Source organism: Cyprinodon variegatus, unplaced genomic scaffold, assembly GCF_000732505.1.
Source record: "Cyprinodon variegatus isolate N-32 unplaced genomic scaffold, C_variegatus-1.0 Scaffold15, whole genome shotgun sequence".
NCBI classification, from domain to species: Eukaryota; Metazoa; Chordata; class Actinopteri; order Cyprinodontiformes; family Cyprinodontidae; genus Cyprinodon; species Cyprinodon variegatus.
Window position 1 is genome coordinate 1,339,642 of NW_015150468.1, and position 13,058 is coordinate 1,352,699.

Consider the following 13,058-nt stretch of genomic DNA (forward strand, 5'->3'; position numbering starts at 1 on the left):
TCATGTAGCCAGGACTGTGGACTCAAACGGTTGTATCTAGTACCTCAGCAGCTTATATATAAAAACATGCAGAAAATGCAACCAGGGCATTTCCACAAAAAAATCCATAGGTGTTGACTGAGCTCTGAGTCATGACATTAATGCTATATATCAAAAATTAATTAATCATCAGCAGGATTTGTCCACAAACACCTCACGACAGCCCACTGAATTTCAAACATGTTTTGAGATTCTCCCGACCTTACGATTACTTATCAGGATGTGGTCGTTAGAGCCTAATCGCCCCCTGTTACCCCTTGTATACTGCACGATGTTGGACGCACGATGAGGCTGAAACTCGGCCCGATCAAAAAAATTCTCGCACAACTAGAGAATCGGCCCGAAAAGGGCAAAAAAACGTACAGTGTATGCTCGGCTTTAGATGAATAGTGGGGGATTGAGTTAGTCAAGGAAGGGTCTAGTAGCAAGAAGTAATAATGAAACCTAGTGTTTCAAATCAGAGGAAACACAAAGCATCCATCCTGAGTGTGTAGTGCAGCAGCAAAGCTACACTCAAGATGACAAATAAGGACAATTTAGCCTGACTAGTAATGCATATACTTTTGAAAAATGCTGAGGCCTTTTAGGTATTATTATTTCTGGTGTACTTCTCTTGCTGGTTTCCATGTTTCCAGGCTGCTGCTCTTATTTTTCTAACATGAAATACCAAATGTTAGACTCTGTTTTGGCAACCCTGGAAATTCTCATATGATTGGCTCAGGAACTAGGAAGTAAACACAGGCTACACACTACTTAAATAGGTTTGAAAGGAGAAAAATATGACATTGATAATGGAAAGGACTGATTTTTAAAGGTAATGTTACTTACATACCATCAAATGAGAATGATTTTAGATCATTTTATGGTACATGTCATCTTTCAAAGTCAGGGCTACTGTGCTTATGCTCCAAATTGTGCTGCTTCTAAGGATGAACAAAATTAAATCAAACTATAAAGCAAAATCATTGAGGTAGTTGTCAGTGGTTAACTAATAAACAGCAAAACCTTTGCTAAACCTGAGTGCTTGTCTCTGGAGTCCAGCAGTCTGCAGCCTATGGACTGGAGCTAAACAATGCATCTCTCTATACTTCAGCTCAGGTAAGAAACAATCTCACTGCTGCCTGACTACCACACATGTGACTGGATCTAAGGTGTCTGAAAAATCCAAGAAAAAGCCGCTGAACTAGACGGGAATACGATTTTATTTCCTTCAGCACAGAACCATTGGTTGAAACAGAAGGAAACTCAGATTTTGGTTTCAGCTTCACATAGATCCTTTAGCCAAGAGTCATTAGCCACACATGTATCCACTGTGCTTTTATGTGGTGCTGTACATCACTCTGCCTCAAGGTCTTATTATATAACAGCAGACTCAGAGAAAATACTAATCAAAGTCGCAGAAGCTGCTGTTAGCAGCCTTCCTTCTGAAAAAAATATCCAACAAAGGTCATTCTGCTAGAAAACTACAACAATCAACAGCTGTAGATGGAATGTGAGTGGAGGGCTAAATGAGCCTAGTTAAGCTAGAACTTAAGACCAAACCAGAAGCTTGAAATTAAAACATAGAGCCAGCAGACTAAATCAATTCTCAAAAGCTACATTTATTTTATCATGTTAGGCTAAAATATCGTAAACACTGACTAATTAGGTTAGCTACTACTTTCTTACGGATTTATTTTTGTAGTTTGATGTTATTGTTTAGTCATTAAAATAGAAACCAGCTGTGGTGCATTCAATTTCAACTTGCTTTTTGCAAGCTAATTGCAACTGTATATCAAATTGAGTTCAAATAAGAATCTACTGCAGAGAGTTTAGTTGGTTTGAACCCATTTCGGATAGAAAAAATAAACAAAATAAAAAAAACTAAAAAAAAAAGCTCTCTAAGCTATAAAACCAAAGTAAAATCTAGTGCAATAAACTATAACTACTCTGTAACTCAGTTTCAAATGTTGAACAAATGTATTTATTTTGGCTAAAAGTAGTTTTTCCTTATAGCTTAGCATAACTATTTGCAAATTGGAGGCAGGCTTCTGACATCTGAGAAGGAGAAACAGAGCTGAGGTGTGAAACTCTCAATAGCCCAATAAAATGAACTCACTGACATACCAACAAGTTGTTCAGCTATCATTACTTAGTCAAGGGGTCACTTCTCCCCTGATTGATGGGGGCTTGCATGTGGTTGACCTCTTTCTGAGGTAGGTAAATTATATAGAACCAGCTTATGAGCAACAATGATATAAACAACTTCTGAAGAAATAAAGGAATAAATATCCTTCCCACATTAAAATAAACATTCAAAAAGGAACGTGTAAAATGACACCACAAATATTTAGTAGAGGAAATCAAAGGAGCAACAAGGACACACATCTAAGCTATTCTAAAGATGGATAAAGAGTTTGAAACAAACAAGACTCAAATGCAAACCTAAATATCTACAAAAAAATAGATTTCTGGTTTTATCGATCTCAACTCCAAGCCATAACATTCATATGATGTAATACTCTTTCATTCTTCTCCCCATCTGGAGAGCATAGCTGACTGTGGTCACAGAGCATAAAGCAGTGAAGCAATTCAGCCAGAGTTAAAAGATGAAAACCGCAATCTAAGCCTTTGATCTGACCCAGTATCAACAAACTAAATCCTGGCTCCTTCAAACCCAGAGTCAAACAAGCAGGAGTAGTGATGCCTGGTCCCCCTGATCAAAGTAAATGGAGAACCAGAGCCGATCAGGTCTGTACACGTTACCTTTCCCAGTTAAGTGGATCAGCATTACGGTGGTCTTGCCATGCTTCCAGACAGCAATTTAAACTATAGATATACAGCTCCCTTACAGCTCCACAAAGACCAACCCTCTTTTATGGAAGGACAATAACCTTCCAGCAACCTTTGAGGATGTGATGCAATACAACCCCTGCCTTTTTCACTTGTATTTCTAAGTCATTATGAACATTCAGGCATTTGCCAACGCTCTCCTACCTGAGTCAGAATCTTTCTGGTCTCCATTTGCTCCGGCAGTGAAGGGCAGCTTCCTTTTAGGGGCTTTTTCTTTCATCTCTTTGACGCCATCGCTGCGATCCAATTTGGGAGTTTTATTCGTCAAAACTTTATCCTGCGAAAGAGAGAATAAATTACTGATACAGTTTAAAACCTCGGAGCCCACGTGCAGATGAGGTAAAGGAGATGCAACTTTAATTTCTGTAAGTCTCTTTAGAGTAAAACCTAAAATAGATCACAGCCATCTGTGGTTTCTGCAGTCCACTTGCCCTTAGTGCTTTTTTCCTACTCCTGACTTTTCCAACCTCTGTGGGTTTTTTTTTTTTTAACTGTTTGTCCATGAAGTTGTTTTCCACAGTCAGCATGGGGATAAGAGGCTGGGCTCCATTCTTATGGAGAGATATTTGTGCCTTCGGTTTGAGCGTGCAGGAACCAATCCCGCTCAACTCTGGAAAAACTCTTCTCAACACACTGTCGTCGCGCTCACTTTCATCTCTGTGCTCGGAACAGTCTCTGCTCGCGCTCGACCTGCTCTCTCCTCGCTCAACACCAGCTGTACGTTCGACTCCGTCTCTGCGCTCGCGGATTCATAAATGTATGGAAATATGGCGGTTGGCAAACAACTGGACCGGGATTAAAACAAATGTATCCTACTGTCTGCTGACTGAATATTGTGTTTAAATGAATATAACGCTGAACTAGAATCAGAGCAAATTAAACTTCTTAATGGAACAATTTCTTCAACCCATTCTAAGGCCAAAATAATCACAAACATTTCTCCTTTGGAGGCTGAATTCCATCACTGATTCTTTTACCAGATTTAAATATAAATTCTGTAATTAAAACGAAACACTATTCCTAATATTGGAATATTTTGAAGCATCCCTAAAAATTTTCCCAGATCTAAACTATTTTTATCTAAATACTGTTGAACCATACTTGAATCTGAAATATTATCCAACAGCAACAATAAATCCCTATCAACAGCAGGCAAAAAGAGTTTGATGAGGTAATGATCTAATAACTGTTTTATAGACATTTATTTGAGATAATTTAAGATATATTATAGTACTATCTGCTTTCCATCGAATTGAATGTTGACCGCATAACTAAAAGAATTGTTTGATTCCCTGATTGTTTTTTTTTTTTCTTCATTTAACCAGATTTAGTATTTGGAACTAATACTTTGATTGGATGAAAAAAACCTGGCCGTGATTGGCTGATGGTGTGGTTTATTTACTACATTTATAAATTTGCGAGCGCAGAGAAAGAGTAAAGCGAGCAGCTGGTGCTGAGCGCGGAGAGAGCAGGTCGAGCGCGAGCAGAGATGGAAGTGAGCGCAACGACAGTGTGTTGAGAAGAGTTTTTCGTGTTGTGTCACTGCGCGCTCGGATTGGTTCCTACGCGCTCAACCCAAAGGCACAAATATCTCTCCATACATTCTTAGGCTGCTGGAAACAATTACAAGACCAAAGTTATTTACCATCAACAGATGTACATACGTGTGTTCTTTTTATCGCTCTGTTGTGATCAAATATTTATCCTGACAAAGTTTTTTAACTAGTTTGATAAAAAAAAGAGGGAAAAAAAGAAGGTGGATGACTATCTCTTCTTGCATAAGACTTAAAATATTTACGTTAAAAAGACACGTTGAAGTAGGCTGGTACTAAGAAAAGTAAGAGTAAGAATGTAGTTAGGTAAAACTTAAGGTTAAATTATTAGAAGTGTATATTTAAAACAACATCTGCTTCTGGCCTCTTTCTGGTGAAGTGAAAGAGGATGTATTGAAAAGCAAAAAAACACAGAATTATACAATATTTCATTTTGTTCCCAAACTAAAACACCAAGTCTGCACATTTTCTCTAAGCAGTAACTTGCACTTAATGTAGCTACATGGTCGATAAATTATAGTCCTATAGGAATGACATGTCAGGCCTGCTGCACCATTATTGCATGTTGAAATGTGCAAAAAACAGAAGCAGAATCAGGTTAAGTCTGATCTACCAACGATTTCTGACACAAAGCCAGCCACAAAGATGAATCATTTTGTATGAATAAAGGAGAAGGTAACATGCAGCAAATCACTAACACCAGCAACCATAACACCATCTAGTTAGGTAAAAACACATCCTTAGATGTAATGAAAAGCTTTTGTTTAGTCTATTTTGTCAGTTACAACATAAAACAGCGCTTTAATATCGAGGCAGAGTGGTTGCTTTCTGTTGAAGAGCACGGTTAGCAAGAATACTAGCATTTTTAATAATTGCATAATTTTATAGGTGGTATGTCATCTACCATTTATAAAGTTCTTTAGAGTGCTTTATTTAGGCCCTGTTTTAAAAAAAAAAACAAATGAAAGACTCAGTAGAGGCACATTTTTTGTAGTATAATTTAGCCATAACTATGGGAGTTTTTTTTTTAACTTTTCTTAAGAGTTGCTGAATATATTAAGTTGTTAATATCTGTGCAATATAAATTTTTATAACATATGTTTTATTGTTGATTATAATTTAACTGCAAAGCATTCATTTTGTATATAAAGTTAAGATCCAAGTTATTGTTACTATAAAGCTGATTTTATCCAACAACTAATGATGTATCGATTAGCGGCCATTTATTTTAACACCAAATTTTTCTTTTCTGTCAAGAGGATCCTCCCATAACATCAAAGTCTACAATATGTTGAATTCAAAAAGTTTAATTCTATGATTATATTCTGCAGAGTTTATGAAACACTGACTAAATAAACAAAGGTGTGGTTTGCTCACACATTACTACTTATCATTTAAAAAAAAACAAGGTTATTGAGGAGATAACAACAATATGAGAAACAATCAGGAACAAACTTTCATTTAAAGACAGGGTAAGGCTCTCTGACATACTGTCAAACTTGCTACTTGGTGTCGAAGTGAATGATCTGTCTTTGAGGCAATCCATCAATTAGTGGTGGGAGCAACACTGAGTGGTCATTGTTTTCAAGGGAAAGTTAAAACTCAGCTTCTTCAACTGAGCCTTTAAAAGCAGTCTTGCTTATTGTTATCATCACATTAAGGTTTAAAACTTGCCGCCATGCAGCAGGGCTAAATGGAGGGTATATTTAGGTAATGAATGAAGGAGTTTGTGGAGTGTTTACATTTATAAACAGAACCATATTAAGTGCTATCTGTATCCTCTTTTCTATTAAACATACTAAAATAACCATTAGTTTTGTTACAACTATCACCGTCTTGCTCCAAATTCAGGAATAAAAGCGGTCCCCTCTTGTGGATGGCAGCCACACTACAGCTCCGAATGGAGGCCAGTCTAAGTCGATGTTATTGGGTATTAGGATGGAACAAATTTTAATCTACCAACGACCGCTATTTAACAGTTAATGGTAGCCTTTTGTGCCCCAATGCCAAGCATAGAAACAAAAATGCTAAAGTTGACGACGAAATTGAAACAATGGAATAAAAAGAAAATTGAGAGTGAGTTAATTGTGCACAGAATCGTCTAATTCTTTTTATTTTCTAAATTTTGAGGAAAAAAATGTCTGCTTTTGCACAGGTTGAAATTATCTTTACATTCTAACACTGAGGTTTGTTGTTTCTGCAGGCTAAATTAGCTGACCCATTAGATCAAATGCTATTTGAAAGGGGTGTAGCCTCAGCAGCTTTTGTTTTTAAAGGAAATACACAAATGTGCAGAGGCAATTAGCACTTTCCAGGCTATGTCCTGGGAAGTTTAAATGACCTTTAATCACAGACTGATTTAATGTGACTTTTGCTGCCAAGATTAAGGAAAACAAAACCTGCAAGAGAAACCTACAAACAATTATTACTGTGAGAAACTGAGGGAGGGATTTTTCATGATCAATTTTTCATTAATAATGAAAAATCTTTTAAACTTTAAATGCTCAGATTTGGAATGTTTCATAAAATACCTGCAACAAGCATTTAAAGAAATTGATGTTTAGGAAATAAGCATAGGGTGAGCTGTTCAGTAAGAAGGAAATATCAAATACAAAGCTGTGTTTGGAAAATGGCTGAAAAAGGCGAGAAGCTTTAAAAGATCTGTAAATATTTTTGCTTCATGCTGTGGATATTTTTGCCAAAAAGGTTTAGGATCACGATGAAGATGAAAGAGCAGACTAGATGTCATGCACACACACTCGACTCAGCTTAATTTCCTGTCATACGCTCTCTTCTCATTCATCTTTATCCCAAGGGTGGATTTTCTCTTATGTGTCAACTCTAAACCCCTCCCACAGTCCTGCCCTGCCCCAGTCATAAGACCATGACGTCATGGTACAGTAGAGACAAACACTGTCTGCTACAGTGAACTAATCTCTCAGTCTACACTCTGTTATAAAAAGGATCCTGCTCCAGGACGTTAATATAAGCAGGCGCATGATAGAGATGTCTGAGAAAAGGCAACATGCCATTTAAGAGAGGAAACTAACAGATTTTTCAAACTGTTGTTTAAAGTAAAGAGAGAAAATTATACAAAGTGAAAATATATTTTTTTTTAATCAAATATTAAAGCTCTGACAAGAGGACTTTCCTGTGATCTTTGTGTATCTCAGAGCCTATTTGGTGGTCTCTTAGCTGTGACTCTTTATTTAATCTCGTGTTTTTTACCCAGCCCCTTGCACCTTTCTGCTCCCTCCCTCCCTCGCCGTGGCAGTCTGATGCAATCCTTTGCAGAGGGCTGTAAATCTATGCCTGCATAAGCAATGCCTCTCTTTGCCAGTCAGCATCAGGAGGTTAACTGTTAATGTGAACCATGACCATCAATGTGCTTTGCAAAAAACCTTAATGACTGCTAAAGTTTAGCTTTACAGTTAAAGACTGTTATCCTCAAGACGGTTTACATGCAACAACATATTTACCCGGACTACCCTGTTTTCTAAGTAATCTAAATTAAAACATTCAGACATGAAAGAGACACTGCACATCTGTGCTAATGTTAAGAATGAAACTACAGAGACCAAGTTGAAATATTGCAAATGTTATAATAGAGTATTTATTCATATTTCACCTGACAGATTATAATCGGATGAAGGCAAAGATGAAAATACAGATCTGACAGGTAAGATCTACTTTCCTGGCGGATTATCAGAAAAGAGAGACAGTCTAACCAGACGTGCAGATTTGATAATTTATTTTAAGCTGTTGTGTGTGCAAATTACTTTTCAAGTAGATTCTGACTTTTACTATTACATGACATGCTGTTAGCGAATGCTTATACAGTCCTTTCTGATAAAAGGCTGCGATTTTAATGATTTAAAACAAAGACAAATTAATATTAAATGCACCTTAATACCAAATAAAAAAGACAAGACAGTGCAATTCAGATTAAAGGATATAATTTATCCTGACTGGTTGTGCAAGACTGACTGGCCCTCCAGTTTATTCTAATGTGTTAGGTTCTGCTTTCTTGGACAACAAGCCGCAGTTATTTTTGGATTGAGCTGGCTTGGTGCTTTCTGTGTCCTTATGTAATATCCCAGGCAGTCTTAAAAACATACCAATTGGCAGATCCAACACTTGTCTACCAAGTATGGATAAGATTTGAAAAGCAACAGCAGCCAGCAAATCATCCTGTCTCTACACTTCAACATCATAGTTACCAGGTAGAAAAATTCATTATGACTCAAACAGGAAAAGGAATTAAAACAGATCAGGTTCATTTAGACTTGGTCAACTAAAGTCAACAACCATCTCTGCCCTTTGCTGGTTAGACATTGAATTCATGCTGCAGGAGTTTGGTGACCTGACACCATCTGTAATACATGGAACAAATCTGGTGGTGTGGTCATTGATATGGCATTTAATAGATTAAAAATGTGCATGGGAAGGCAAAACAGAGAAAGAATTCAGACAGTGTGGTGAAACTAATAGGACTTTAATAAAGTAATCACTGGATGCTATTCTGGGTAATTCCCAGGTTTTTAGTGACATTTCCCAAAGGTCTGCAAGTAGTCAACTGATATTCAAGATGAGGCTTAAAGAACTAATATTGTTATAGCTTTTTCCTGACCAATCCATTTATAAATAGAAACCTCTTATTTAGGTCTGGGGATAGTTCCACAGCGTAAGGCTTTTTAATGTTTTCCATACCTTTTTCCCACCCTGCTTTTCCACCATGTCGGTGTTGAGTGGGAAGTGGTCCAGCTGGGGGGTTTTAGAACCCCCACCTTTGGGCATCGTTCAGATCTCCCCACGCCAAACTTCATTCACGCTGCCATTGCATCGTCATCGACCGTCTGTCAAGAGAGACAAGGATAAAAACAATTAAAATCAGGTCAGCACATGGCTGGAAATGACTTTTAGACATCAGAGCCATCAGTAGGATTCAGAGGGAGCCATCCCTCAGAAAAGTTTAAGATAAACTACACAAGAAATGCTTTAAAAGTTCTCTATGTCAAACCGTCTCTGCAAATTCAGAGTCAAACTAACATGTCAAAAACACACGAATAATCAAAACGAATGTTAGTGTTATTTTCATAATCCATTCATTGAACAACTAATATAGCATTTCTTATTAGCTCTGCCGTGCTTCTCCATTGCTGTTTTTTCCAGGTGACCTAACTTGCCCCCTCAGAGTTTTTATTTGTTTTGTTTTTTCTGCCTTTAAAGTCAAACCATGTCAAACAGAAACTGTACGATGCAGACTGAGCTCATAGTGGATAACATGAGCAGGGATGTCAAAATAAAACCTTTAAATTTCACATTCTATATCAATATTGCAGCGCTGACTTGTGACCGATACGATGTCAATATAACTTTTGCACTTCTTTTGTAGTTAGGAATGTTAGAAAAGAATTGATTAGGTGATATTATTCAAACAGAGAACAACAGTCGACAACAGCAGTTATGAGAACTACTGACCCATTCATTATTGACCATTAGATAACATGAACTTTAAACAGAAGAAACAGTGTTTCTATCAGCATGTTTATATCAGAGATTTTAGATCTGATTGGGAAATCCCTAAACATAAACAGACTTTGATCATAATTCTTTAAACAGTGTACAACAATTTGGTTTTGGGAGCAGAGATTCATTTTTTTTTATTTTTGCAGTGAATAAAACTTAAATTCTCAACAGGAAACATTTCACTGAAAAAAATAAAACAAGAACAAAAAACCCCTAAAAGGAATAGAATTAAGAAAAGTAGGCTTTTCTTCTGGGATTATAACCAAGTTTGCCAGTTATAAAATGGACACACCAAAAGGAAAACTAAAGGATTAATAGACTGAGTGTCATTATGACAACTGGGCAGCCCATGTGACTTGTAGTGTAACCCCATGTTTTCAGATACAACGCAAACTCAAGACGGCTAAGGAATGTCTTTAAAAACATGACAGGCATGTCTAAACAAAAACCCAAACAGCCACTTACAGCCACAGCAAGCCAGTCTTTGTAATTGTGGGCTTTAGCATACACCAATTTACAACATACCAACCAAATTCAGAGAATAACTTGGACCACATTAACAACACTGATAATACCTGCTCTGGACGACTGTTCTGGAGGTTCATCTGCTTATTCATAATCAGAATAATATTGTTCTTTTATGTTTTTGTTTGGAGCAGTTGAAAACGAGTAAAATGTGCATTTCTATCTACCTCCTTCCTGCAGGCTGCTCTGCTTCACAGGGCCATGAATTACTCATACTAGCTTTCTGAATTCTCCTCTCTATAATGCATTTTCTCCTCTGAGTCAAAGATTGTCTCTGAGGGAGTGAACAGATGAGACCATGGTAGCATTATTTTTCCCCTTCTCTGAGACACCAGCACTATCATCCCTGGCGCCACTTCCATTCCCCCGCCCCCCATTTGTTCCCTCCACTCTGCTTGATCCTATTGAGGGAACGCTATTTATATCCTTCCAGTCAAATCAGTCACTCTGAGAGTCAGCAAGCCGACCAGATCAGCTCAGCTGAAGTGGACGACAGCTTCGCCCCATTTACTGTTGCGTGGGGCGAGCGACACAGCAAAACCCCAGGCCCCCTTCCTCTCCTCCGCGCTTCATTGTTACTCTCGCTGTGTTACGGGTAGGCAATCAACGTTACGTCCTCTAAAACTCCCACATCTCGCCTCAGCAAACAAAGTGGCAGGAAGGTCGTCTACTCTGAGAAATAAACAAACCTTGCAACAACACAGACGCACACCTCAAACTAGGTCAGCTGGGCTTCTAGAACAATAATGCACACTATTTTGGGACTACTATGATTGATGGTTATAGCAGTGGAGCATTTCGCTGATTTGCCAAACACAAGAAAATGATGTTTGCAAGCAAACAGTCACAAAAAGACACACACTGAGAAAACCCAGTTCAAAACCACAGGCATCATTTCCTTTGTAATTTTATCCTAGTCAAGACTTACAAAGTATCTGCTGACACCATGTGTCTTTGTGAACGCTGTAGATACTGAAGCTGATTTCCTCCACATGTAGCATGCTGCGTACATGAGCCAAGCTCATGTACCCATAAAAAAAAAAAAATAATAAAAAAAAAAGGCAGAAGAAGGAACTTCTCTGCTGCTTTAGTTTGTAATTTGTCAAAGCTGATTTATTTTGAGCTCTTCATCTATAACAAGATAAAATTTAAAACAAGTTGTTAATCTGCTTGCTGGGATTTCTTGTCTGTGTACATGCAGACCAAGTAGGACAACGGCAATACCATAACAGTTTGGGATTTAATCTTATCACAATGGATAATACTGCAACAGAAACGATGTTTTACATTTTGTGTAACACTATCTGGTTAGAGCTCTTTTTTCTGCTAACGTATGCAGTATCTGTTAGAGCTGCAACCAACGATTATTTTTGCAAATCGATTAATATGTCGATAACTTTTTTTTCGATATAATCGGATAGCACAAGGTTCTTTAAAGATGACTTTTTACGAAATTAAACCAGGTGAAACTAAACGTTTTTCACTTGATATATTCTGGATAGAGCAGACTTTTTTGAATCAAATGCTAAATTTTTTACACTTTTTTATGTTTTAATTTTGGTAGAATTGCTGCTCAAGGTGGGTTGCTCTGTCAGCTAAAGGCATGTTTTAGAGTTTCAATACTCCAGTTAACTATTAATAAATTACTAAATTAGATTAACTCTATTTCAATAACTGATTAATACCGATTAATTGTTTTAGTCCTAGTATCTGTTATCAAAATATGTGAGAAAAATAGTATGATTTTTTGCAATGTAATATATGGTCCAGATTAGGGATGCTACCAAACAGGACGGAGTAAAGCAAGGTGAGCAAGAAAGACAACCTGTTCTTAAGAAGAGCAGGACTAGCCAGTCCTGCTTTAACTGTCTTTACACTATCTAGACTAACAGTTTATTTCTTTATGTGTCCTCTTCCTTTCTCTGTACACTTTCTCTATCCTTGGTGCCACTCCCTCTGCGGTCAGACAGAGGCCAAGGCTTCAGCATATTGCAGCATACTCTCAGTTGCTCTGGCACACACAAGCTTGCTTATGCTGGCATTGCAGTTCAATGCAAGGGTGTCAAAGTTGAGTTAGAGCAAAAGTTGCAGCTAAATACAAGACGGGTTTAAAAAAGAAAAGAGCCATTTAAGAGGAAGACGGTAAAAAAAACTGTGTTTCTCATGTGGGGAAAAATGGCTACCTTCTCCCCATGCCTGCTTTTTAGATTTACAGTGCCATAAATTGATGTTAGAGGAAAGAGGAGACTATCATTGGGATTCATTCTAACACCACAGTGGAGCTAACTGTGACTGCAGCTTGAGAGTTCCTCACGCAAATACTCATTCATTACTGCTTTACACAACACTGAGGATGAACTATGTTTATGTTAGCTTCATTCTGAAAGGGTTCTAGAGTCAGTATAAGGCAGTGGTTCTCAAACTTTTTCTGTCATTCCCCACTTTGGACAAGGGGGAATTTTCAAGCCCCACCTGTCCCCATCGCCCCAACACAATGATAATGAAATATGAAACAATCTTAAAATGTTCCAATTTTATTGAACAAGTAGTATCTAAATACAAACTATCTACATCAAAAGA

The 13,058-nt window shown here is 37.5% G+C and overlaps 1 protein-coding gene across 2 annotated transcripts in view; it reads right to left on the bottom strand.

Moving 5' to 3' along the window:
* Positions 1-13,058, bottom strand: part of ankrd11 (ankyrin repeat domain 11) — a 117,327-nt gene that overhangs the window by 23,530 nt on the left and 80,739 nt on the right. For both annotated transcript variants that reach the window (XM_015384556.1, XM_015384548.1), the window contains exons 3-4: positions 9,135-9,280; positions 3,016-3,148 (exon numbers count right to left, since the gene is read on the bottom strand). In XM_015384556.1, coding sequence (XP_015240042.1) covers positions 3,016-3,148; positions 9,135-9,221 — 220 coding nt within the window. In that variant the 5' untranslated portion in view covers positions 9,222-9,280. The remainder of the gene's footprint in view (positions 1-3,015; positions 3,149-9,134; positions 9,281-13,058) is intronic.